Raw genomic sequence first — 27,752 nt, 5'->3', positions numbered from 1 at the left:
ACCCCAGGGCCAGGACTAGGGTAAGGAGAGAGGTGCCCAGAGCGCAGAATTTAAAGAGACACTCACTATGAAGGTCCTGTGAGCCAACCCTGCACTGGAATGACTCTGAAAGTGAGCACCTCCTTAAATGTTGTGCCTGAGGCACCTCTCTTGCCTCACCCTGGCTCTGTTTCTATATAATCCTGACAATAACTGGTAATAGACACCTATAGAGCCAGTACTTTAAAATGAACTCACATAATCACTTTCATTTAGAACAAGTTTTGATTTCATCTAAGAAAACAGAGGTGAGATACTATTTCAGAAAAATCAATGCCATACCTGAAATAATTAAAACAGTCCAAAGTTTATCCATAAGCAGCATTAGCCAGAATTTTGGACTAGATTATCTAGGTTACCCATAGCATGTCACTGTTGTGCTTATGTTCCATTATTTCTTATCATGACATGACTTGTCATTAGGAAGTTCTTTCTAGCAGAATTGCTCTCGTGTTTAAAATTTTTGGTAATCTTGACTACTACTCTGGCTGATACTATGATATGCAAAACCATTTGACTTTGGCAAATGATTGGTTAAAGAATGAATGTGCCTATAACCTGCATGAGGTTCAGAGTACTCAGTCTGTGTTGCTGGCAATTTGCTGGGGAAAATATTCCACTTGTTCAGCTACCTGTTCTTCTGGTCCCACAGTTCTCACATTGTCCCTGAGAAATACCTTGGAGGTCAGTGGGAGATCATCAGGTATTGGGACTCTGCCCCTTTCCTCCCAACTTGCCACTTCCCTGCATATGCTTCCATCAGAATACCTCTTTTTTTTTTTCCTGTTTATGAACTGAAATTCTGTGTAAAGGGTCTCCATGGCAGGAACTCATTGAGAAAGAGAACCATTAATGAATGTGGAGCAGTATTTCTAGAACCTAAAATATCCGAAGACAAAAAACACTCTCTTTCACTTCCTTTGCTCCACTCACTAGATGGCTTTCTCACCCTCTTAAAAACTTGTCTTCGAAATAGCCTCAAATGTTAGTACTCAGGGCTCTTTATGGAGCACTAGTCTCTGTGTTTATTTCATCTGAAAATGTTTTCATTCTTTATTTTTAGATGCCAGTGAGAGCAGGTGCCAGCAGGGGAAGACACAATTTGGAGTTGGCCTGAGATCTGGGGGAGAAAATCACCTCTGGCTTCTTGAAGGAACCCCCTCTCTCCAGTCATGTTGGGCTGCCTGCTGCCAGGACTCTGCCTGCCATGTCTTTTGGTGGCTAGAAGGGATGTGCATTCAGGGAGACTGCAGCAGGCCCCAGAGCTGCCGGGCTTTTAGGACACACTCCTCCAATTCCATGCTGGTGTTTTTAAAAAAATTCCACACTGCAGATGATTTGGGCTTTCTACCTGAAGATGATGTACCACATCTTCTGGGGCTAGGTTGGAACTGGGCATCTTGGAGGCACAGCCCACCCAGAGCTGCACTCAGACCTGCTGTATCTTCCAGTGACCAGCAGAGCTTAATCAGGAAGCTTCAGAAGAGAGGTAGTCCCAGTGAAGTAGTTACACCTATAGTGACACAGCATTCTAAAGTGAATGACTCCAGCGAATTAGGTGGTCCGACTACCAGTGGCTCTGCAGAGGTAAGCATGCTATGAATAAGGAGCAGAGAAATGGTTAAATCTACTCTTATATTTGGTATACATGAACAATGAAGCTGATGCTTGCGGGCAGTACTCATAGGCTGAGGAGTGTATATATAAAGCTGCTTGGTGTCAGCTTCGTTGGTGCTGCCCAGATGTACGAAGGGTAATTTGACCCTAGAGATGTTCATTCTATGTAGGTCTGACCATTGTTTTGGTAAATGCAGAAAGCTGCTCATTATCTAGTCTAAGCTGGTTCTTGGCTACAGGTAAGTATAGTTGTGTGGCTGTTAGCATCCACCAACCATTCTGCAGTGTTTTCTGCAGGATTGCAAAACAGTTGATTGATGTGGTTACAGTCAAGTTCTCCTCCTCCATCTCTCGTCTGTAAACACATTCTTTATGAGGTAGTATTTATTCCAGTCAGAATTAACCATGCCTGGTACCACAGATGAAGATCTGACCTGCTGGGCTGTGGAGCAGGATGTGGCCATTAGCCAAGAGGTCTCTGAAGTGAATTCTCACCAAGCTGTATATGCCAAGGGAGCTACCACCAGTAGAGTTTATTCTGTTTATTATGTTTCTTCATTGTTGATCTCCTTGAGAAAATGATTAAAAGGAATGACTCATTCTCTGCTCAGTCTTCCTTGATTGCTGTGACTTATTTTCGTATTTGTTTTGTCCTAGTTGTCTCTATCAAGTTGAAGCCAGAGTGGGCTACCACATGCCAGGCACTCTGTGTACTAATTGTTGCACTGTGTCATTTTGTTTAATTTTCATAGCAATATTTCCAAGTAGGTATTATTAGCCCTGTTTACCTGGTGAGAAAACTGAGGCCCAGAGAGGTTAAACAATTTGCCAGTGATCATGCATCATAGCTAGAATTGGAACCCAGATTTAATAATAAGAAAAAAACTTTTTAGTGAAATATTATAGAACAATCCTAGATTTAATATGCCCATAAACATTTATGGATACCTACTGTCAATGTCAGGTACTTTTCTAAGCCTTAGAGATACAAAGGTGAATAAGAATGGTTCATGCCCTCAGGGAGTTTATAATCTAGTGGAGATGGATACATGAAGATAGGTATTACAGTGGTGTGTAATTATTCCTTTAATATACTTATGTACACAATACAGTAAGAACACAAAGAAGTGATTCACTTGAGCTGGCAAGTGGTGTGTATGTGCAGGTAAGACTTCTTAGAGATTTTTAACATTTCTGGAAGGATGTGTAGGATTGTACTGGGGCGGGGTTAATGATGGTAAAAATCCATTCTGGACAGAGCCACAGTGTCTGTAAAGGCTCAGTCATAGTCATTGTGCATTTACTTGCAAGGTACTATACTAAGCTGGGTACTCAGGATATTACAATAAATAAGATGAATATGATTTCTGCCATAACAAGGCTTATACTCTGGCAAGGAATATTACATTTCTAATAATTAAATAATTATAAGCTTGATGGGTAACGAGAGGGTAAATACAGAGTGCTGTGAAAGCATCCAACAGGCACCTAAAACAACTAAGGTGTCAGGATAGGCCACTTTAAAGAAGGAAAGTTCAAGCTGAGATTTGAAGTAGGAATTAGGAAAAGAAACAGGGAAAAAGAATATTTCAGGCAGAGGAAATAACAATTTCAAAATGTGTTAGGTGCCCTAGAGTATGGCAAGCTCAAGAAATTGAGAGAGACTGGCCTTGCTGGGCAAACGGAGAAAGAGAGCTGGTGGTGAAAGAGAAGTCTTGAGAGGTATGCAGAACCTTGAGGCCTTATTAAAATAATTGATTTTTATCTGAAGATCAGTGGGAAGTCATTAGGGAGTTTTAAGTAGGGAATGACATAATTGGATAGTGGCTATGTGGTGAATAGACTGGAAAGGGCGAGAATATACAGTTGACCCTTGAACAGTGTGGGGAACGGGATGCCAACCCCTTGTGCAGTTGAAAATTTGCATAAACTTCTGAATCCCCCAAAATGTAGCTACTGAAAGCCTACTGTTGACTGGAAGCCTTACCAACAAGATAAGCAATCGATTAGCACATATTGTGTATGTCATATGCCTTATATACTGTATTCTTAAAGTAAACTAGAGAAAAGAAAATGTTATTAAGAAAATCGGCTGGTTGCGGTGGCTCATGCCTGTAATCCCAGCACTTTGGGGGGCCAAGGCGGGTGGATCACGAGGTCAGGAGATCAAGACCATCCTGGCTAACATGGTGAAACCTCATCTTTACTAAAAATACAAAAAATTAGCTGGGCGTGGTGGCAGGCGCCTGTAGTCCCAGCTACTCGGGAGGCTGAGGCAGGAGAATGGCGTGAACCTGGGAGGTGGAGCTTGCAGTGAGCCGAGATTGTGCCACTGCACTCCAGCCTGGGCAACAGAGTGAGACTCTGTCTCAATAAAAAGAAAAGAAAAGAAAATCATAGGGGGCCGGCATGGCAGCTTATGCCTGTAATGTCAGCATTGGGGTAGGCTGAGGCAGGTGTATCACTTGAGGTCAGGAGTTCAAGACTAGCCTGGCCAACATGGTGAAACCCCGTCTCTACTAAAAACACAAAAATTAGCCAGGCGAGGTGGCACACACCTGTAATCCCAGCTACTTGGGAGGCTGAGGCATGAGAATTGCTTGAACCCAGGCGGTGGAGGTTGCAGTGAGCTGAGATTGCACCACTACACTCCAGACTGGGTGACAGAGCAAGACTCTGTCTCAAAAAAAAAAAAAAAAAAAAAAAAAAAGAAAGAAAAAGAAAATCCCAAGGGAAAATATATTTAGTATTCATTAAGTGGAAGTGGATCATCTTACAGGCATCCTTGTTGTCTTCACGTTGAGTAGGCTGAGGAAGAGGAGTAGTTGGTCTTACTGTCTCGGGTGGCAGATTCACAAGAAAATTCACACATAAGTGGACCTGCGCAGCTCAAGCCTGTATTGTTTAAGGGCCAACTGTATGTGGCCTAGTAAAATAGGAGGCTCTTCAGGCAAGAGAACCATTGTACTAAAAAGAGATTAAAGACAGGAAAAGGGATAAATAACGAATAATCCCTTAGAGCTGTGGTTCTCAAACTTTAGCATGCATCAGACTCACTTGGAGGCCTTGTTAAAAATAAATTGGTCTTTGTTTCTTGCTCTGAGGAGATGGAAATAAAAAAGATTGCTGGGCCCCAACTCCACAGTTTCTGACTCAGTAGGTCTGGAGTGTGTTCTGAGAATTTTCATTTCCAAAACGTTCCTGGAGTGTGCCAATGCTGCTGCCCAGGGACCATGCTTTGAGAACCACTGCCTTATAGGGCAGGAGGGTTAGAATACTGAGCACAGAGTACAATATTAGTCTTAATCAGGATACCTCCTTCGCTGTGACAGAGAGAAAGGATTGGGTAGGACACAGCTAGGGTGGGTTTATATACTGAGTTGAAGGAAATTGTTGTAGTTCTCATCTCATTCCTGTTTATTCTTAAGTGTGATAGATCATTTATGAAGAGTAGAAACAGAGGTAGGTGAGATTGGGGTGAGTGGGTCATAGACAGGAAAATCAGAGGTTTAGGGAGTGGGGTAAAGATCTAAAATAGCCATTGTGAAGGATAGAAGATGGCAAACTAGGTAAGGGAAATAGAAAGATTGCTGGGTAGCCTTGAAGATGGAGACCATGCATTTATAACTGTGGTGCTGATCTTTACAGTTGTGTGATTCTCCTCAGTAGCTCTCAGGAGCTCTGTCAAGAAAAGCCTGATAATTTGATTCATTCAAGATAGGAACTTTGCTAGGTAGTTTGTACAGAAGGAAAATGAGGTATGGAAATTGAGGCTGTTGTAAAAAGAGTGGATGAGAGATAGTAGGACAAAGTATAGAAAGAGGCAAGGATAGGAAGGTGCTACAGAAGTAGACAAGTTTTGCATTTAGAGGTTACCATGATGGGAAGCACATGTAGGAGGAATGGGTAATTATGAGTGCTGGAAGGATAGGAGGTGGTGGTCAGAGTATGTAATATTTGAATTTAAGATTTTGGAGGTGGAGAAGTTCTGATGGTGGAATCTAGGGTGAGCTGTCGAAGAGGGTTGCTGGGGTAGAGTGGAGAAGAAGCTTATTGGAGGCAAGGAGCTCAAAGAACCAAGCAAGCTCAAAGAACATGTTAAATGAGTTACCCCTGTGGACATTGAGGTAGTCTTTAATGATGATGATGGTGACCATGATGATGATGATGATGATAGCAGCATTAACTGTTGTTTACTGGGTGTTTACTGTATGCCAGGTACCGTTCAGAACCCTTTACATGTATTAACTCTTAATCTATACAACAAATGCTGTGAATTACTATTACTGTTACTTTTTTTTTTTTCTTCTTTTTTTTGAGACGGAGTCTCACTCTGTTGCCAGGCTGGAGTGCAGTGGCGTGATCTCTGCTCACTGCAACCTCTGCCTCCCGGGTTCAAGTGATTTTACTGCCTCAGCCTCCCGAGTAGCTGGTACCACAGGGGCGTGCCAGCACACCCAGCAATTTTTTTTGTATTTTTAGTAGAGATGGGTTTCACCATGTTGGCCAGGATGGTCTCGATCTCCTGACCTCGTGATCCGCCTGCCTCTGCCTCCCAAAGTGCTGGGATTACAGGCATGAGCCACTGCACCCGCCTGTTCCTGTTTTATAAATGAGGAAATTCAGGAAAAAAAGTTAAGGAACATGACCAAGGCAACACAGCTAGGTATATGGTAGAACCAAGATTTGAATCTAGGCAGTCTGATTCTGTTTGGACTCAGTCCTTTTTTTTTTTTTTTGAGACGGAGTTTTGCTCTTATTGCCCAGGCTGGAGTGCAATGGCGCGATCTTGGCTCACTGCAACCTCCGCCTCCTGGGTTGAAGCGATTCTTCTGTCTCAGCCTCCTGAGTAGCTGGTACTACAGGCATGTGCCATCATGCCCAGATAATTTTTTGTATTTTTAGTATAGACAGGGTTTTTCCATGTTGGTCAGGCTGGTATTGAACTCCTGACCTCAGGTGATCTCCTGACCTCAGGTGATCGGCTTCGCAAAGTGCTGGGATTGCAGGCGTGAGCCACCACACCTGGCCTGTCATCTTAACTTTCTTACTGTTCAGGTAGGACTTGGGATGAGGAGGACTTTTGAAAGCCAGTTGTCAAAGTCATTGGTAAAATAGGAAGAGTGACGAGTTAGTTGGGAGATTCTAGCTGCAGTGAGAGTTGAAGTGGCAGCAAGATGGCAAAGGAGAAGAGGATTTTACAGGGAGGTAGAAGAATATTGGTTTGCAGAGGACATCGGGAAGGGGCAGCAAAGAAAATAGCTCCAGCATACTATAGGATAATTATGACCAGTGAAATTAGAAATGGACCAGTAAAGTTAGAAATATGGTAGATTTAGATCTGACAGTCTCCTGGAGGATGATGAAAATTCAGACTTGGGTCTTACAGAATTCAGGTGTATGCTGGAAGGAAGATCCTGAGGATGTGTTGGCTATAGAGAGTTCTTTCTTCTAGTTTACCATCAGTGGGCAGTGGCAAGAAGTTGCTGCTAGTGAATAGGATTTCAAGACCTTTGTGGTCTAATATGGAGAGTGGGTAGACATGAGGGAAGGAATGTTGAATTTGAACTATGAACCCCAGGAGTGGGAGTGGGCTTTTGCTGCATGCAGTGTTGCATGGAGGTATTACAAAGTTTGGCATTACATATTGAGAACTGCAAGTATTGCTAAAAAAAAAAAAAAAAAAAAAAAAAAAAAAAAAAATGGGGCAAAGTGAAATCTTCAGATCCAGATAAGTTATATTTGACCTATATCAGGCTTAGGAGCTAGCTTCTTACCCTGAAGGCCATGTATAGCTCTGGAAAGGTGGTAAGATTGCCTTGTGCGTTTAGAATTGCCTTGGCATTTCTTTTCGGAGAGAACTTGGGAGTTCAAACTTCTGCTTAATGCACTAGGGAAGGGAAGAGAAAAGTATGCACTGCAGATCTCATTCTAATTAGGGATGACTGGCTAGCAGCACCAGTTTCTAGTTTGTACTGTTTTCACTAAGGTAGGTCAAGCAGCTCTGCATTCAAAGTGGAGAGAAATTATATCATAAATTGCTTTTGTCTTGCCTGAAATGCCTGCAGAGCTGCAAAGGCATTTGGATTGTCAGTCTGCATTTTTCACTCTTTTGGAAACATACATATATTGAATCCAAAGGCAGATGTTGTGGACCTTTTGCAATTCCAAAAGTAGAAAGGAATGTCATCAATTTATTCCCCTTTCTCAGCTTAAAGAGGGACAAGCCTGTCCTGCTTAGTTTAGGTATTGCACCCTTTCTGCACCATGAACCTCTGAATTGTTTGCAGGAGGAGCACAGAGGCTTGTTGACTGGGTCCTGGAATGTGTACAGTATAAGCAGTCCAGCCAATTAATTGTGTACATTATAAGAACGTGTACAGTTTAAGCAGTTCTGACAATTAATTGCTGCCAATCCTGCTGTGTGGCAGAGAAAAAAGTGCTTTATTTGAGTGCAGGAAATGAAAGTCCACTTAGGTATCCCTGTGTGTAAGGTTTGGCTTTGGGAAGACTGACGTGTTCTGTCTAACAGCATCAGCTCCCTGTTTCCAGTCAATAATCACACACGGCATTTTGACCCTTAGCAAGCCAGTGGCTTTCTGTGAAACAAATAAATGACTTAGAGGATAAATGAGCCAACCACCCAGATAGCCGTCTGCTGCCTTCTTTTACTGAGAACTCTTGTGCTGGCTCCATGTAAGGCCTGAGCTTACTTCTTATCAGAAGATAGAGTGTGGGGTGTGGGCAGCAACAGAGGGATAACCTTACGAAACTGATGACAGAAACCTAAGCAGTGCTGTTTCCCTTCATGTTTTGTTGTTGTTTTGGGTTTGTTTTTCAGGTTTTTTTTTTTTTTTTTTTTTTTTTTTTACTTGTTTGTTTTTGTTGTGTTAGTTCTTGGACCACAACACCCTTTCCTTATTTTTTTTCCCTTCATGACTACCCATTTTCTCCTCTAATCTCCTAATAGTTCTGATTCTTTAATCTACTTATCTAGCTTTTGCTGTGTACAGTGAGTTTGAAATTGTGTTTATTGGCTACTTTGTAAGCTAATTTATTGTCTTAATTCATTCAGACTGCTGTAACAGAATACCATAAACTGGGTGGTTTATAAACAACAGAAATTTATTTCTCACTGTTGCTTGGAGGCTGGGAAATCCCAACTGAAGGTGCTGGCCGATTTGGTGTCTAGTGAGGGGCCAGTCTGCATAGACACTGCATTCTAGCTATGTTCTCACATGGTGGAAGAGGAAGACAAACTCTCTCTGGTCCGTTTTCTAAGAGCCCTAATCACATTCACAAGGGCTCCAACTTCATGACCTAATTACCTTCCAAAGGCCCTGCCTCCTAATACCATCACTAGGGGGGTTAGCTAGATTTCAACATACGAATTTTGGGAGAACACAAACATTCAGTCTGTAGCACTTACAAAGCAAGAGTTGGTGGGGATTTTGGTGTGGGTCCCTTAACAACTCCTTACTAACTGGCAGAACTTGACCATCTCTTGTTAACACCGCAGGTGTCATCCCTCTCTTTCCCATTTAGTGGATGGTCTTATTTTCTGTAAGGAGACTCTCAGAAGACTAACTTTTAATTAATTTCTATAAAGATAAACCCTGTCATATTCTCCAGTCTCAGCTTTAGTTGCTGAGAATTGGGATGTGGTGTGTCATTAGACCCCACTGGCTTTGCTACTGCAGGAAGACATTCCTTTCCATTGGTAGGATTTTTATTAGTGACAGTGGTGGGTTTTTATTTCAATATCATTGTGTCTCAAATCAAAATGTGTTGAAAGCTGAATTTTTATAAATTGTTATTTAATATTAAGTAGATACTAGGATAGCATGTGCCTTACCAAGGAGAACCCCTATATGAATTGTGATTATGTGACCAGGTAAGTGTGAACATCCTGTGTGTGGCCTTACAGACTCCTACTTAAAATGGAATAGATGGTGATGGAGAGTTTTGTTTTGTTATCTTTAATTATGTCATTAATTGCTGGGCCTGGCTTACTTAATTTGGAGAGGGTGGCCTCAGAGTGGAGGCAAGGAGAAAGGAAGAAGGAAGAGGAGAAGAGAACTGGAGAGATGGAGAAAGAGAATATGAATCGAAACCTTTCATCATTATGAATAAGACTTCTTGAAGAAGAAACAGATGTATCTACCTGGGCAGTGATCATATGACATATGGTTTGTTCAGAATTGGTTTAGTTTTTATGATTTCTATCTAGTGCTAGAAAAAATTGCTCAAGGAAATTCCACCCAACCCTTTATTATCCCCTAAACATTTTTAGTATTACTTCATAGTTTCTTTTTTTATTTTATTTTATTTTTTAAAGATGGAGTTTCGCTCTTATTGCCCAGGCTGGAGTGCAGTGGTGCAATCTCGGCTCACTGCAACCTCTGTCTCCTGGGTTCCAGTGATTCTCCTGCCTCAGCCTCCTGAGTAGCTGGGATTACAGGCACCCGCCATCATACCCAGCTAATTTTTTGTATTTTTGTAGAGACAGGGTTTCATCATGTTGGCCAGGCTGGTCTTGAACTCCTGACCGCAGGTGATCCACCCGCCTTGGCCTCCCAAAGTGCTTGGATTACAGGCGTGAGCCACCACGCCCAGCCTACTTCATAGTTTCTCAAATAAAATAATTTGTTCCATGTCTGCTGTTTCTGTTTCCTTAAAAATACAGTACATAATTTTTTTAAAATGATAAACAGGCTTTTTCTTTAAAACAAATTTTTTAATAAATGAAAATCTGTCTGCCTAACTTTAAAATAGTCACACTGTTCTTCTACTTCTGGGAATCTGTCTAAAGCAATAGTTTCTAAATAAAACTTTGCACACAATGGTGAGATGATACTTATTTTATGAAAAAAATGAAAGCAGTCTGTCTAATGAGGGGAAAATGGACATTGTGCAACCGTTATAAATATGCTTTTGGGTGCATGAATGGCTCTTTTGTTACTCCTTTCTCCTTTCCACTCCACCCACATGGAATACTTGTTCTTCTGTGGGCGCCATACTTTTAGAAAGCAGCTTTTTTGAAGTATAATTGTCATATCATAAACTGTACATGCTTAAAGTATACAATTTGGTTAGTTTATTTATATCTGTCTCTATAAAACCATCACCATAAAAAGATAATGAATATATGTATCAACTCCAACATTTCTTCTGCCCTTTTGTAATCTGTCCTTCTCACCCCCTCCTGTAGGAAATTGATCTGCTTTTAGTCATTATAGATTGTCTGTAATTTTTAAATAAATTGAATCTCATATTACACACATATTTCTTTTTAACAACTTTATTGAGGTATAATTTATATAAGAAAACATTCCTTTTAAGCATATGATTCAGTGGTTTTAGTAAATACTTAGAGTTGTAAATCATTATTACAATCCAGTTTGATAACATTTCTTTTTTTTTTTCCCTTTTTCCTGCAGTACAGTTGGATAACATTTCTGTCACCCCCAAAACTTCCCTTGTCCCCGTTTATCCAAAAGTTCCTGTGTGTCATCCCTATTCCCACCCCTAGTCCTAGGCATCCATTGATCTGCTGTCTCTATAAATTTGCATTTTCTAGACTTTGCATTAATATCGAATCATGGAATATGTAGTCTTTTGTGTTTAGCTGCTTTTACTTAGCATAATATTTTTATGTCCATTCATGTCATCATATATGCTAGTAGCTGCTTTTTTTGTTTTTATTTTTGAGATGCAGTCTCACTCTGTTGCTCAGGCTGGAGTGCAGTGGCGCTATTTCTGCTATCCACAACCTCGACCTCCAGGGTTCAAGTGATTCTTGTGCCTCAGCCTACCAAGTAGCTGGGACTACAGGCATGCGCCACCATGCCCAGCTAATTTTTGTATTTTTTTAAGTAGAGACGGGTTTTCACCATGTTGGCCAGGCTGGTCTCAAACTCCTGACCTCAGGTGATCTGTCCACCTCGGCCTCCCAAAGTGGTGGGATTACAGACATGAGCCACTGCACCCAGCCTGTAGTAGCTGGCTTTTAAACATTCCTAAGTTGTATTCTATTGTATAGATATAATTTGTTTATCCATTTACCTGTTAATGGATATTGGATTGCTTCCAGATTTTGGTTATTACAGATTAAGACGCTAGGAACATTTGTGTACTTTAATTTCTCCTGGGTAAATATGTGAGAGTGGAACAGCTGGGTTACATTGTATGTTTTATTTTATTTTTTATTTTTTTGAGACAGAGTCTCACTGTGTCACCTAGGCTGGAGTGCGCTGTCACCATCTCGGCTCACTGCAACTTCTGCTTCCTGATTTAAGAGATTCTTTTACCTCAGTCTCCCAAGTAGCTGGGATTACAGGCACCTGCCACCATCCCCAGCTAATTTTTGTATTTTTAGTAGAGACAGGGTTTCACCATGTTGGCCAGGCTGGTCTCAAACCCCTGACCTCAGTGATCTACCCATTTTGGCCTCCCAAAGTGTTGGGATTACGGGCGTGAGCCACTGCACCCTGCCTATATTGTATGGGTATATTTAACTTTTTATCAAACTGCCCAAGTGTTTTTCAAAGTGATTGTACCATTTTACATTTCTGTGAGTAATGTATCAAATTTCCAGTTGCTCCACATTCTTGCCAGCACTTGGTATGGCAAATCTTTTTAATTTTATACATTGTAATAGGTGTTTAATTGAGTCTCACTGTGGTTTTGGTTTGCATTTTCCTAATGACTAATGATGTTGAATATTTTTTGTGTGCTTATTTGCCATTCATGTTTTTTTGGTAAAGTGTTAATATTTTTCCCCATTTTTAAAAAGTGGCAAAAATTATCTGGGTGTGGTGGTGCACACTTGTAGTCCCAGTTATTCAGGAGGCTGAGGCAGGAGAATTGCTTGAGCCTGGGAGGTTGAAGCTGCAGTAAGCTTTGATCATGCCACTACACTCTAGCCTGGGTGACAGAGTGAGACCCTATCTGGAAAAAAAAAAAAAAAAAAAAAAAAAAAAAACCAAAAAAAAAACTGTGTTGTTTTCTTACATATATATTTTCTGCATACAAGCTCTTTCTCAGATATGTGATTTGCAAATATTCTCTCCCAGTCTGTAACTTATTTTTTCATTCTCTTAGCAGTGTCTTTCAAAGAGCAGATCTTAATTTTGATGAAGTCTGGTTTATTAATATTTCTTTTATGGATTGTGTTTTTGGTGTTGTAGCTGAGAAAGATTTTCTTCTAAGTTTTCTTCTGAAAGATTCATAATTTTATTTATTTTTTAATTTTTGAGGCAGAGTCTCACCTGGGCTGGAGTGCAGTGACATGATCTTGGCTCACTGCAACCTCCCTCTCCCAGGTTCAAGCGATTCTTCTGCCTTAGCCTTCCAAGTAGCTGAGACTACAGGTGTGCACCACCATGCCTGGATAATTTGTGTATTTTTTTTTTTTTCTTTCTTTTTTTTTTTTTTGAGAGCGAGTCTCGCTTTGTCGCCCAGGCTGGAATGCAGTGGCGCGATCTCGGCTCACTGCAAGCTCCGCCTCCCGGGTTCACGCCATTCTCCTGCCTCAGCCTCCGAGTAGCTGGGACTACAGGCGCCCGCCACCTCGCCCGGCTAATTTTTTGTATTTTTAGTAGAGACGGGGTTTCACCATGTTAGCCAGGATGGTCTCGATCTCCCGACCTCGTGATCCACCCGCCTCGGCCTCCCAAAGTGCTGGGATTACAGGCGTGAGCCACCGCGCCCGGCCAATTTGTGTATTTTTAGTAGAGATGGGGTTTCACCATGTTGGTCAGGCTGGTCTCAAACTCCTGACCTCAGGTGATCCGCCTGCCTCAGCCTCTCAAAGTGCTGGGATTACAGGCATGAGCCACTGTGCCCAGCTATAAAAGTTTAATAATTTTAGGTTTTACATTTAGGTCTAGGGTTATTTCTTACGTTGTGAGAGCTATGGATAGATTTTTTTTTTTTTTTTTGGGCATATGAATATCCAGTTGTTTTAGGACATTTTTTCCATCCTTTCTACACTGAATTGCCATTTTACCTTTGTTGAAAATCAATTAAGCACATGTTTATAGGTCTACTTCTCTATACGATTTGGTCTCATTTATCTGTTTGCCTATATTGACATGAGTTCCACACTGTCTTGATAACTATAGCTTTCTTTTTTGAGACAGGGTCTCATTGTGGTTGCTCAGTTGGAGTGCAGTGGTACAGTCTTGGCCCACTGCAGCCTTGACCTTCGTGCTCAGGTGAATCTCCCACTTCAGCCTCCCAAGTAGCTACGACTATAGGCATGACCACCATGCCTGCTAGTTTCTTTGTTTTTGTTTTTGTTTTTCCCTTTATTATTTTAGTGGAGATGGGGTTTCACCATGTTGCCCAGGCTGGTCTCGAACTCCTGGACTCAAGCAATCCACCTACCTCAGCCTCCCAAGCTGCTGGGATTATAGGAGTGAGCCACCACGCCTGGCCTAACTCTAGCTTTGTAATATATGTTTATTTTATTTTTTATTTTTATTTTTATTTATTTATTTTCAGATGGAGTCTTGCACTGTTGCCCTGCTGGACTGCAATGGCGCAATCTTGGCTCACTGCAACCTCCGCCTCCCAGGTTCAAGCAATTCTCTTGCCTCAGCCTCCCGAGTAGCTGGGATTATAGGCGCCCACCACCACGCCCAGCTAATTTTTTGTATTTTTTAGTAGAGACGGAGTTTCATTATGTTGGCCAGGCTGATCTTGAACTTCTGACCTCATGATCCACCCACCTCGGCCTCCCAAAGTGCTGGGATTATAGGTGTGAGCCATTGAGCCCAGCTGTAATATATGTTTAAATCAGATGATGTTTAAAAACTTTGTTCTTGATCAAAATTGCCCATTTTAGGTTTTTTGCATGTCCATATAAATTTTAGAATTATCTTGTCAGTTTCTTTTTAAAAAGGCTTCTGGAGGCCGGGCGCGGTGGCTCCCGCCTGTAATCCCAGCACTTTGGGAGGCCAAGGCGGGTGGATCACGAGGTCAGGAGATCGAGACCATCCTGGCTAACACGGTGAAACCCCTTCTCTACTAAATATACAAAAAAATTAGCTGGGCGTGGTAACAGGCACCTGTAGTTCCAGCTACTCAGGAGGCTGAGGCAGGAGAATGGCGTGAACCCAGGAGGCGGAGCTTCCAGTGAGCGAGATCCGGCCACTGCACTCCAGCCTGGGCGACAGAGCAAGACTCTGCCTCAAAAAAAAAAAAAAAGTCTTCTGGAATTTTCACTGGGATTGTATTGGGAGTGTAGATCAATTTGGAGAAACTCATCAGCCTAATAATAATGTTGCATTTTCAGACCCATGAGCACAGTGTATCTCTCCATTTAATTAAATAATCTATCCTTTTTCTCAGTGATGTGATGTAGTTTTGGTGTACAGATCTTTTTGTTTGTTTGTTTGAGATAGGGTCTCACTATGTCACCCAGGCTGGAGTGCAGTGGTGTGATCTTGGCTCTCTGCAGCCTTGACCTCCTGAGCTCAAGTGATCCTCCTGCCTCAGCCCCCCAACTAGCTGGGACTACAAGTGTGTGCTGCCACATCTGGCTAATTTTTTGTAGAGTTATTTCTTCACCATGTTGCCCAGGCTGGTCTCCAGCTCCTGAGTTTAAGCGATCCACCTGCCTCAGCCTCCCAAAGTGCTAGGATTACAGATAAATCTGATGAAAGATGTGCAAGAAAAATATGTATACCAGCTGGGCATTGGTGTACGGATCTTGCACTCTTTTGTCAGGTTTATCTGTAATTCTAAAAAAAATCTAAGAATGTGCAAGATCTGTACACTGACTCCCAGCTAGTGTACAGATCTTGCACGTCTTTATTTTTATTTTTTTGCACCTCCTCCTCCAACAGAGATCTTACATGTCTTTTGTCAGATTTATCCATATTTCATTAAAAAGTTTTTAGTGGGTACATAGTAGGTGTATGTATTTGTGTATTTCTTATATTTGATGCTGTTATACTTGATGTTTTCAAAGAACTCAGTGATTGTTGCTGGTATATAGAAATACAATTACTTTTTGTATATTGGTCTTGTATCTTGTAATCTTGCTAAACTTACTTATTCATTCTGTTAGCATCTTTTTATAAATTCCATAGGATTTTCTCTCTATATAATCATATTGTCTATAAATAAAGACAGCTTTACTTCTTCTCCAACCTGGATGCCTCTTATTTCTTTTTCTTGCCTTATTGCCCTGGCTAGAACTTCCACTATAATGTTTTTTATGTATTTTTTCTTTTTGTAGAGATGGGCTCTTGCTTTGTTGTCCAGGCTGTGTGGAACTCCTGGCTTCAAGCAATCTTCCTGCCTTAGCCTCTCAAAGTGCTGGGATTACAGGTGTAAGCTGCCATGCTGGGCCTCCAATGCAATGTTGAATCGAAGTGGTGAAAGTCTACATGTTAGCTGTAGGTTTTTTGAAAGCTACAAGTCTGTAAGTCAGCTATAAGTCTGATGTTAGCTGTAGGTTTTTTGAAGATACCTTTCATCAGGTGTAGGGAATTTCTTTCTATTCCTAGTTTGATGTGAGTTTTTATCAGGAATAGTTGATGGATTTTATCAAATGCTTTTTCTGCATCTATTGAGATTTTTTTTGTTGTTTTTAGTATGTTAATATGGTGAATAATATGATTGATTTCAAAAGTTAAACCAACCTTACATTCCTGGAGTAAACCCCGCTTTGTCATGATATTATTATTATTTATTTATTTATTATTTTTTGAGATGAAGTGTCACTCTGTCACCCAGGCTGGAATGCAGTGACTTGATCTTGGCTCACTGCAACCTCCGCCTCCAGGGTTCAAGCGATTCTCCTGCCTCAGTCTCCTGAGTAGCTGAGACTGCAGGCGCGTGCCACCACGCCTGGCTAATTTTTATATTTTTAGTAGAGAGGGGGTTTCAGCATATTGGTCAGGCTGGTCTTGAACTCCTGACCTCGTGATCCACCCACCTTGGCTTCCCAAAGTGCTGGGATTACAGACGTGAGCCACCGCGTCTGGCCTGATCATGATATTATTATTTTGGTATATTTTTATATTTGATTTATCAAATTTTTGTCATGAAGTTTTACATCTGTTTATTGACTGGCCTCATAGAATGAGTTGAGAAATTTTTCCTTTTCTTCAGTTTTCTGGAGGTTTTGTGCAATTGGTATTATTTATTCCTTAAATGTTAAATATAATTCTCCAGTGAACCATCTGTACTTAGAATTTTCTTTGTGAAAAGTTTTAAACTAGAAATTCCAAGCCTGTAATCCCAGCACTTTGGGAGGCCGAGACGGGTGGATCACGAGGTCAGGAGATCAAGACCATCCTGGCTAACACGGTGAAACCCCTTCTCTACTAAAAAGTACAAAGAAAACCAGCTGGGCGAGGTGGCGGGCGCCTGTAGTCCCAGCTACTCGGGAGGCTGAGGCAGGAGAATGGCATAAACCCGGGAGGCGGAGCTTCCAGTGAGCTGAGATCCGGCCACTGCACTCCAGCCTGGACGACAGAGCGAGACTCCATCTCAAAAAAAAAAAAAAAAAAAATTCAATTTATGTGATAGATACATTGTTATGTAGGCTGTCTCTTTCTTCTTGAGTGAGCTTTGGCAGATTGTGTCTTTCAAGAAATTTGTGCATTTCATCCCATTAGTCAAATTTATTCGCATGAAGTTCATTATAGTCTCTTACTGTCCTTTTAACATCTATAGAACCTTTAGTTATATCGTCTGTCTCGTTCCTGATACTGGTAATTTGTGTCTTCTTGTCTCTTGCTCTGGCTCTTGCTCTCTCATTTCTCCTGATTAGATTGGTTAGTGTTTCTCAAAGAACCATGTTTGGTTTTATTCATTTTTCTCTATTGTTTTTCTGTTTTCTATTTTACTGATTTCTGCGCTAATCCTTTTTTTTTTTTTTTAATATTACATTTAATATTTTCCCTGTTTAAACAAATCTAAGTTGACGGTTCTTTTTTGCTTTCAGTGCTTTAAAGATATCATGTCAATGTCTTCTAGCTTGCATTGTTTCAGGTGATATATCTGCTCTAGTTTTTATCTTGTTTCACATATATGATATTTCTTTCTTCTCTGACTGCTTACATAATTTTCTCCTTACCACTGTTTTAAGTGATTTGATTATGTTATTCTATGGCGTAATTTTATGTTTCATGTGGTTGGGGCTTGTTGAACTTTAATCTGGATTAGAATGTGGGTTTATAGTTTTCTTCAAATTTGGGAAATTATTGATGATTATTCAAATATTTTTCTGTCCCTCTCCCTTTGGGACCTCTAATTAATTTTTTTGTTGTTGTTAAAAAAAAAAAAAAAAAGAGAGTCTTTCTCTGTTCCCGAGGCTGGAGTGCAGTGGCACAATCTCCATTCCCTGCAACCTCTGCCTGTTGGGTTCAAGTGATTCTCGTGCCTCAGCCTCCTCATTAGCTAGGACTACAGGCATGCACTACCACACCTGGCTACTTTTTGTATTTTTAGTAGAGATGGGGTTTCACCATGTTGGCCAGGTTGGTCTCAAACTCCTGGCTGCAAATGATCCATCTACCTTGGTCTCCCAAAAATGCTGGGATTACAGGTGTGAGCCACCGTGCCTGGCTGATTTCTGCACTAAACTTTATTATTGTATTTCTTTGGCTTAATTTGGGTTTCATTTGCCCTTTTTAGTTTCTTAGAATGTAATTTTATTTTATTTTTCTTAGAATGTAATTTGAAGTCATTAGTTTGAGACTTCTCTCTTTTCTAATGTAGACATTTTTAGGCTATACATTTTCCTCTAAGTATTGCCTTTAGCTATATCACACAAATTTTGATATTTTGTGTTACAGTTTTATTCAGTTCAAAATACTGTTTAATTTCCATTTTGACTGCTCCTTTGACTCTTGGGTTATTTAGAAGTGTGTTATGTGGTTTCCAAATATTTGGGAGAATTTTCTACATATTGTTATATTATTCATTGGTAATTTAATCCCATTGTGGCCAGAGAACATTGTATGACTTGAATCCTTTTGAATTTATTGGCACCTGTTTTATGGCTCATAATATGGTCTATCCTGGTAAATGTCCCATGTGCAGTTGAATATGTATTCTGTTGTTGGGTGAATATAAATGTCAGTTAGGTCAAATTTGTTAATGTTGTTCAATCTTCAACATTTCTTACTTATTTTCTGTCTCCTTCCATCAGTTATTTAGAGAGTGGTGATGAAATATCATAATTATAGATATATCTGTTTCTCCTCATTGTTTGATCAGCTTTTGCTTGACGTATTTTGAAGTTTATTATTAGATGTGTAAATGTTTAGGATTGTTATTCCTCTTGATGAATTGACTCCTTCGTCATTATGATACAATTCCCTTTATCTTTGGTAACATTGTTTTCTCTGAAATCTATTTTGTCTGATATTAATATAGCTACTTCAGCTACTTTTGATTAGTGTTAACATAATATATCTTCTTCCATCCTTTAACTTTTAACCTATCTGTGTCTTTACATTTAAAGTCAATTTCTAATAGGCTGCATATAGATGGATTGCTTTTTATCCAGTCTGACAATCTCTGCTGATTAATTGGAGTTAGACCACTTACATTTAATGTGATTATTATTATTGTCATTATTTTGAGACAGAGTCTCACTCTGTCACCCAGGCTGGAGTGCAGTAGCGCAATCATGGCTCACTGTATCCTTGACCTCCTGGACTCAAGCTATCCTCCCACCTCAGCCTCTTGAGTAGCTGGGACTGCAGGAGTGTACCAGTATGCCCTGCTAATTTTAAAATTTTTTATAAAGACAAGGTTTCACAACGTTGCCCAGGCTGGTCTCAAACTCCTGGGCTCAATGAATCTTCCCATCTCAGCTTTCCAAAGTGCTGGGATTACAGGTATCAGCTACCATGCCTGGCGTAAGGGCCATCATTCTGCCTAGCACAACTAATAAGCCAACAAAGAAGGTAAAATTGAATGTGAAAAATACTCAATTAATTCAGACAAGATCAGGTATGTTCAGGGTGGTGTGGCCATAGACTGAAAAACAATGAATTCAAAGGAAGGCATAAACCTAAGGAAAATGGACAAAGAACATATTGGACAAATAGCAAATACTAAGTTGGTAGATTTGAACCCAGTCACATCAATAATCACATTAGGCTGGGCTCAGTGTCTCACACCTATAATCCCAGCACTTTAGGAGGCGAAGGTGGGAAGATCACTTGAGCACAGGAGTTTGAGACCAGTCTGGGCAACATAGTGAGACTCCCATCTCTATAAAAAAATTAGCCAAATGTGGTGGTGATGGCATATGCTTGTGGTCCTATCTACTCAGGAGGCTGAGGCAGGAGGACCACTTGAGCCTGCAGTGAGCTGTGATTGTACCACTGCATCCAGCCTGGGCAACACAGCAAGACCCTGTCTCAAAAACAAAAAACAAACAAAAAAGAATAACGGCCCCTAAAGATGTCAGCATAATAATCTCAGGAACCTGTGAATCTGTTAAATGACATGGCAAAAAGGAGTTAAGGTTTCAGATGGAATCAAGGCTGCTAATAAGGTGACCTCAAAATAGGAAGATTATCCTGCATTTTTCCTGTAGGCCCAGTGTAAACACAAAGCTCCTTAAAGTGGAAGAAGATGTCACTATGGAAGAAAGACACAGAGACATGAAACTGCTTCCTCTGCGGATGGGGGAGGGGACCATAAGCCAAGGAAGGTGGCTGGCTTCTAAAAACTAAAAAATACAAGGAAACAGGTTCTTCCCTAAATCATCCAGAAGGGAATATGGCCCTGTCAACCCCTCGATTTTAGCCCTGTGAGATCTGTGTTGGATTCCTATTCTACGGAAGTATAAGATAATACATTTGTGGTGTTTAAGCCACTAAGTTTGTGGTAATTCGTTACAACAGTGATAAAAATTTAATACAACTATAATTCTTTGTTGTGTAGTTCTAGTGGTTACTGTTGAGTTTATAGTATACATCTTTAACCTATAAAGAACTACCTTAAATTATATTATTTCACCTTCATCTTTGAAAAATATTTTCCCTGTTTAAACAAATCTAAGTCGACAGGTTTATTTTTTTGCTTTCAGTACTTTAAAGATATCATGTCAATGTCTTCTAGCTTGCATTGTTTCAGGTGATATATCTGCTCTAGTTTTTATCTTTGTTCCACATATATGATGTTTCTTTTTTCTCTGGCTGCTTATATACTTTTCTCTTTACCACTGTTTTAAGCGATTTGATTATGTTATTCTATGGAGTAATTTTATGTTTCATGTGGTTGGGGCTTGTTGAACTTTAATCTGGATTAGAATGTGGGTTTATAGTTTTCTTCAAATTTGGGAAATTATTGATGATTATTCAAATATTTTTCTGTCCCTCTACCTTTGGGACCTCTAGTTACAAGCATATTTGGCCACTTGAATTTATTTCACAGTTTGCTGATGCCCCATTCATTTATTTTCAGCTTTTTTTGTCTCTGTTTCATTTTGAATAGTTTCTGTTGAGATTATTTAAGGTTACTAATCTTTTCTTCTGCATTGTTTAATCTGCCATTAAATTCTTACAGTATTGCATTAGTCTGTTCTCACATTGCTATAAAGAACTATGTGAGACTGGGTAATTTATGAAGCAAAGAGGTTTAGTTGACTCACAGTTGTGCAGGCTGGACAGGAAGCATGGCTGGGAAGCCTCAGGAAACTTAGAGTAATGGTGGAAGTCAAAGGGGAAGCAGGCACAGCCTTCACATGGTAGAGCAGGAAAGAGAGAGAGTCAAGTGGGAAGTGCTACACACTTATAAACCATCAGAGCTCATTAGAACTCACTATCATGAGAACAGGAAGGGGAAATCCACCCTCATGATCCAATCACCTCCCATTATGTTCCTCCCCCAACACTGGGAATTACAATTCAACATGAGATTTGGGTGGGACACAGAGCCAAAACATATCAAGTGTATTTTCTTTAATATCAAACATTGTAATATTTATCTTAAAAGTTTGATATGAAGTCTTTTTTATGTCTTATATCTCTACTTAATATATTCAACCTTTCCTATAACATCTTAAACATAGAAATATAATCATAATACTTATTTTAATATCCCTATCTACCAGTTCTGTCATCTCTATAATTTCTGGATCAGTTTTAATTGATTTACTTTTTTTTTCTCAGTATTTATTTTCCTGCTTCTTTGCATGTCTGGTTATTTCAGATTAAGTGCTAGACATTGTAAATTTTACCTACTGGGGTTTTGGATATTTTTTGTATCACTATAAGTGTTCTTGAACTTTGTTCTGGGTGGTGGTTAAATTATTTGGAAACAGTGATACTTTTGAGCCTTGCTTTTAAGCTTTGTCATGTGAGTCCAGAGCTGCATTTAGTCTAGGGTTAATTTTTCTACCCTACTAAAGCAAGACTTTTATTAGTATTTTAACTGATGCCCTGTGAATTACAAAGTTTTCCAATCTAGCTTTTTGGAAGAGGTACTATTTCTTATCCATTTAAACTTGAGTACTTTTCTCTGTAATCGAGAGAACTACAGGGCAGCCTGGGCAACATGGCAAAACCTTATCTCTGCAAAAAGTACAAAAAGCTCCTTGGGGGGCTTGGGTAGGAGGATTACTTCAGCCTGGGAGGTCGAGGCTGCAGTGAGCCAAGGTCATGTCACCGCACTCCAACCTGGGTGATAGAGCGAGACCCTGTCTTAGAAACAAACAAAAGCCAGGCATGGTGGCTCATGCCTGTTATCCCAGCACTTTGGGAGGCTGAGGCGGGAGGATCACTTAAGGTCAGGAGTTTGAGACCAACCTGGCCAACATGGTAAAACCCTTTTCTCTACTCAAAATACAAAAATTAGCTGGGCACAATGGCAGGAGCCTGTGATCTCAGCTACTTGCAAGGCTGAGGCAGGAGAATCACTTGAACCTGGGAGGCAGAGGTTACAGTTAGTGGAGATTGCACCACTGCACCCCAGCCTGGGTGACAGAGTAAGACTCCATCTCAAAAAAAACCCCAAACAGACAAAACAAAACAAAGAATACAGGTTAGTTTTTTCCCTGGCCCTGTGCGGTTTCTTCTTATATATCTGATTATCAGTACTCCCTTGAGTACTTAATGGGGTCTCCTTCAGATTTTCAGAGTTCTGTCTCTGTATAGCACTCTTCTTTCCCAGACTTCCAGCTCAGTTCTTCAACTCTAAAGACTACTGGTCTGTGCTTGGATTTCTTCTTCCTGTGCCATGGTCCAGAAACATTTTCTAGACAGTAAGCTGGGGCAGTCATAGGGTTCACCTTACTTGTTTTTCATTTCTTAGGGATCACTGTTTTTTATCACCTGATGTCTGGTGTCTTGAAAGCCATCGTTTAATATATTTTGTCTGGTTTCTAAATTTTTTTCAGAAGGATAAATCTTCTTGCTGTTACTTCATCTCGATTGGAACAGAAAGTCCACCATGTTTTTTTTGTTTTTGTTTTTGTTTTTACCTTGTGGCATTCACCTACCTAACTACTACTTAGTCTTCAAGACTCTTCCCAGGCTTTACTTCTTTTTGAAAGCCTTCTCTGATATTTACTTCCCAAGTTTGGACCCAGATCCTCTCCTAAATATTTGCATAATACTCAACTCTATCATTAAATTTTCAGTCTCAGAACTTGATGCTCGTTGTTCAAACTCGATACTTGCAAATATGTCCTTGATCTTGTCCCCTTGCATCTTTAGCTACCATTCATTTGTCTCTCTTCCTCTTTATCTAGAAATATCAAAGGTATTCTACACTTGCTCTCTCTTCTTTATTCACTTACATCTAATCCTCAGCCCTGTGGTATTTGGTTTCCACTGAAGCTTGCCAGGGTCACCAGTGACTTCACAGTTGCCGATTGCAGTGTATTCTTTTCAGTCTTTATTTGATTGGCCCTGTCTGCATTATTTCATACTGGTTGCAATTGTTCCTTCTTTCTTGTGGGAACCACACATTCCTGGTCCTTTTCCTTCTTCCTGACAATTCCTTCTTGGTCAATTTTGTTGGTCATTTTATCATCTTACAGCCTTTGTATCCCTAAATGTTCTATTTTTGATTACTATTTCTTTTATTTACATGTTCTTCCTGTCATAGTTCATCCACTCCCATGGCTTTAGGAGCATGATTCCAAGTCTTAGTTTCTGTTTGAATTTCCCAGAGGTATTTTAGCTTCAGTTTGTCTAAAACATAACTTTCCTGTAATTTCCTTAAAGTTGCTCTTCTATAGTCTATTTCATTTTTGACACTACTGTAGTCAGTCCGTCACTCAGGCTAGAAACATGGGTGTCATCTCAGACTCTTCCCCAAACCCCAGATCTATTACAGCTCCACAAATATTAGATTCTTAATATTTTAAAATCCATCCCACAGGGGGAATTTCCAGTAATGGTGGCAGAGTGAAGTGGTCTCTGAAACCTTCCCACAGATAATATTAGAAAATCTGTAAAAAATGTATTAAAAGGAACTGGAAAGGTTCCAAAAGCAGATAGAAGCTAGAGGAGTGCTTACTTTTGAAAAATGGCAACTGGGAGTGATAAGAATCATGAATTTGCAGCTTAAAAAAAATTTGCCTGAGGGCATTCAACAACTCCCACAGTAGAGGAAAGTGGCAGTGGAAAACTCCAGCCTTACTTTCTTATGGTGGCAGAAACAGAGTTTGTGATAGAAAAAGCTTCTGAAAATTTAGCAGGAGGGCTTGAAAGTAAGAAAACCACAGAAAAGGGTGAACCTCATAACCTGACTGTAAACTCTGCTAAAATCCCTGGATGTACCTCTAAACTACACCTGCATGGGCAGACTCCATGAGGCCTGGTGAATAAAAGGCAGAGATTAGGGAGGTAGAGTTCTGTCTTTGAAAGACAGAATCTACACAAGGTGAACTTCATGAGTTTGCTTCTTTTTTAAATTGAATGCATTCTCTAACCATGGGGAACCAGGTGGCAGATATGTGAAATTTTATGGACTTGAGGTATCAGTGGACATAATCTTAAGGCTGAAAATTAGGGAGGAATCCCCAGAAACAAAGAAAGTACAATGAGAACAGGCCCCAAATCTGAGTAAAATCTCTGGCCAAATTCTTGGTCAATCATCAGTTACACAGGCAGACCTGTAGTGGCCAGGCTGGGTGCGGTGCCTTATGCCTGTAATCCCAGCACTTTGGGAGGCTGAGCTAGGTGGATCAATTGAGGCCAGGAGTTAGAGACCAGCCTGGCCAACATGGTGAAACCCCGTCTCAACTAAAAATATAAAAATTGGCTGGGTGTGGTGGTGCATGCCTGTAATTCCAGCCGCTAGGGAGACTGAGGCATGAGAATTACTCGAACCCAGGAGGCAGAGGTTGTAGTGAGCTGAGGTCACACCATTGTACTCTACCCTGGGCGACAGAGCAAGACTGTCTAAAAAAAAAAAAAAATCTGTAAGAACTACACAGAGATACCAGTTGTGGAACACTGTAAGGAGCAAAGTCTACAGTTTAGTCCAGGGAAGTTATTTGTCTACTAGGAAACCACCCCCCTGCCAATAATCCCAAGGAAAATATAGTAGAATGCAGAGCCACTACATGTATCAGAATGTCCAACATTAAACCAAAAATTACCAGACAAGCACAGGAACAGGAAAGGGTGATCTATACTCAGGGAAAAAAGGCAGTCAATAGAAAGTGGCTCCAAGTTGACTCAGATGTTGGAGTTAGTAGTCAGGCTTCAAAGTAGCCATCATATGTATGTTCACATAATTAAAGGAAAATGTTTTGTTTTTGTTTTTTTGGGTCTCATTCTGTTGCCCAGGCTAGAGTGCAGTAGTACTGTCTTGGCTTACTGCAGCCTCAAACTCATGGGCTCAAGCGATCCTGCCACCCCAGCTTCCTATGTAGCTAGGCCTACAGGGGTGTTCCACCACTCCCAGCTAATTACAATATATATATATATATATATATATTTTTTTTTTTTTTTTTTGTAGAAATGGGGTCTTGCTATGTTGTGCAGGCTGGTCTTGAACTTCTGGCCTTGAGCAATCCTCCCAACTCGGCCTCCCAGTGTGCTAGGATTACAGGTGTGTGCTACTGTATTGGGCCAGAAAATAGTTTCAGTGAGTAAACAGATGAGGAATTTCAAAAAAGAAATGTTAACAATGGGAAAATAGAAACAAGAGGGCTTACAAAACGGCAGCAAGAAGGGATCTGTAGTTTTCGTGTAAAAAACAAGTATAAAACTGGGCAAAATTGTTAAAACCAAATATTTTTAACATATCTAGAAATAAAATAGAAGCAGAAACAAATTGAGAAAAATTTATTCTTTTTTTTTTTTTTTTGAGACAGGATCTTACTCTGTCATCCAGGTTGGTGTGATCATGGCTCACTGCAGCCTTGACTTCCCAGGCACCAACCACCTCAGCCTCCCAAGTAGCTGGGAGTACAAGTGTATACCACCACACCCAGCTAACTTTTTCTATTTTTTGTAGACACAGGGTCTCACTATGTTGCCTAGGTTCTTGAAAAACTCCTGGGTTCAATCGATCCTCCTGCCTCGGCATGTCAAAGCCCACACCCCAGCCTAAGAATTTATTCTTGAAAGGCTAGTAATACTTTGAGTAGGTACAGTGAGAGTCTGTGGTCTTCTTGGAGTGTTTCCCATCTGTCCTTACCTCCGTTACTCAGCTCTGGTGACAAGAATTGTAGTTTTACAAGTGTGTGGCTCAACATGAAAACTAGCGTCTTAAGGAGCCAGAGTGCAGTGGCACATGCCTGTAATTTCAGCTACAGGGGAGGCTGCGGTGGGAGGACTGCTTGAGCTCAGGAGTTCCAACCAGCCTGGAACTCAACATAATGAGACCCCATCTCAACTGAAAAGGAAAAAAAACAAAAAAGCAAAAAAAAAAACAAAAAAAAAAACACTAGCAAATTTTCTGCCAGAGGGGGTAGACTTAATGTGGGACAGGTGAAAACTCACAGCTTTGCCAACTAAAAGTGGCAAACTTGGTTGAGAATGAATGGAGAGAATCCACAGCTTTGCTAGCTGAAGGTTGCAGTGCCTGTTGGAGTAGCTGAAGGTTGCAGTGCCTGTTGGAGTAGCTGAAGGTTGCAGTGCCTGTTGGAGTAGCTGAAGGTTGCAGTACCTGTTGGAGTAGCTGAAGGTTGCAGTGCCTGTTGGAGTAGGTGGTGGACCTGCCAGAAACTAAATGGGAAGATCTTGAAAATAACAGAGCCATAGAAGGGCTAAGATAAGCTCTCCGCATATCTTTGAGAAGTTACCTGCGTGTGCAGGAGGGACCCAAGGGAACCCAATAAAAAGTAAAAATTAAGGGGGACTTGAGAACTGGCTGTAACTTTGAATGCATTCCTCAGGCAGTACACAGATAGATTGGCAGATGGCAAAACTTTATGGATTTGAGGTCTATGAACAACCCCTGCCCAGATCATTGTCTGACTACTAAATGATGCAGGCACAGGCCGTCCTAGAAAGCCAGGCTAAAATAAAAATAAGAAAACAAAAACTGAGCAGAGCATCAGTGGCAACATACTATGGGAGAATTAGATTCTGCAGTTTAAGTACAGGCAAGTTATTAAAAACAATCAACAGCCCATCAGATAAATAAAACAATCGATAGCTACTCCAGTAGATTATCTGAAACCTCTAGTTTTCAACCAGATATTATGAGACATGCAAGGAAAAATCAGGAAGGTGCGGCCGATGCTCAGTGGAAAAAAGTCATTAATAGAAATGATTTCTAAATAGACCTAGCTATGAGATTTGGCAGAGACTTCAAAGCAGCTGTTAAAAAATATGATTAAAAAATTAAATCGTGTTCAAAGGTTTAAAGGAAAATGAGATGACAGTTACTTAACAAATAGAGAAGTGGCTCTAACCACTTTTGGTCAACATTGTAGTAGAGGTCCTAGCCAATTATAATGCAAGAAGAAGAAATGAAAGAAATAGAGATTGGAAGTGAAGAAGCAAAACTGCCTTTGTTCACAGATGATTGGATTATTTCTAGAAAATTCTAAAGAATCTACATAAAAGCCACTGTTAAGTAAAGTTAGCAAGATTGTAGGATATAAGGTCAATATACAGAAATCACTTGTGTTTCTGTATTAGCAATGA

The 27,752-nt window shown here is 40.4% G+C and overlaps 1 protein-coding gene across 12 annotated transcripts in view; it reads left to right on the top strand.

Annotated features, from left to right (window-relative positions):
* Positions 1-27,752, top strand: part of KIAA0319L (KIAA0319 like) — a 129,170-nt gene that overhangs the window by 53,142 nt on the left and 48,276 nt on the right. For 11 of the 12 annotated variants that reach the window (XR_002515202.1, XR_002515192.1, XR_002515189.1 and 8 more), the window contains exon 3: positions 1,103-1,626. The exons of the other annotated variant lie outside the window; for it this stretch is intronic. Coding sequence is in view for 7 of the 11 variants with exons in the window: in XM_009204667.4 (XP_009202931.1) it covers positions 1,103-1,626 (524 nt within the window). In the remaining 4 variants the exon portion in view is untranslated. The remainder of the gene's footprint in view (positions 1-1,102; positions 1,627-27,752) is intronic. 12 annotated transcript variants of the gene reach the window in all.

The sequence above is a fragment of the Papio anubis genome, chromosome 1, assembly GCF_008728515.1.
Source record: "Papio anubis isolate 15944 chromosome 1, Panubis1.0, whole genome shotgun sequence".
NCBI lineage: Eukaryota > Metazoa > Chordata > Mammalia > Primates > Cercopithecidae > Papio > Papio anubis.
The sequence above is the reverse complement of the archived record's forward strand: the minus strand, read 5'-3'. Positions and strand labels throughout refer to the sequence as shown.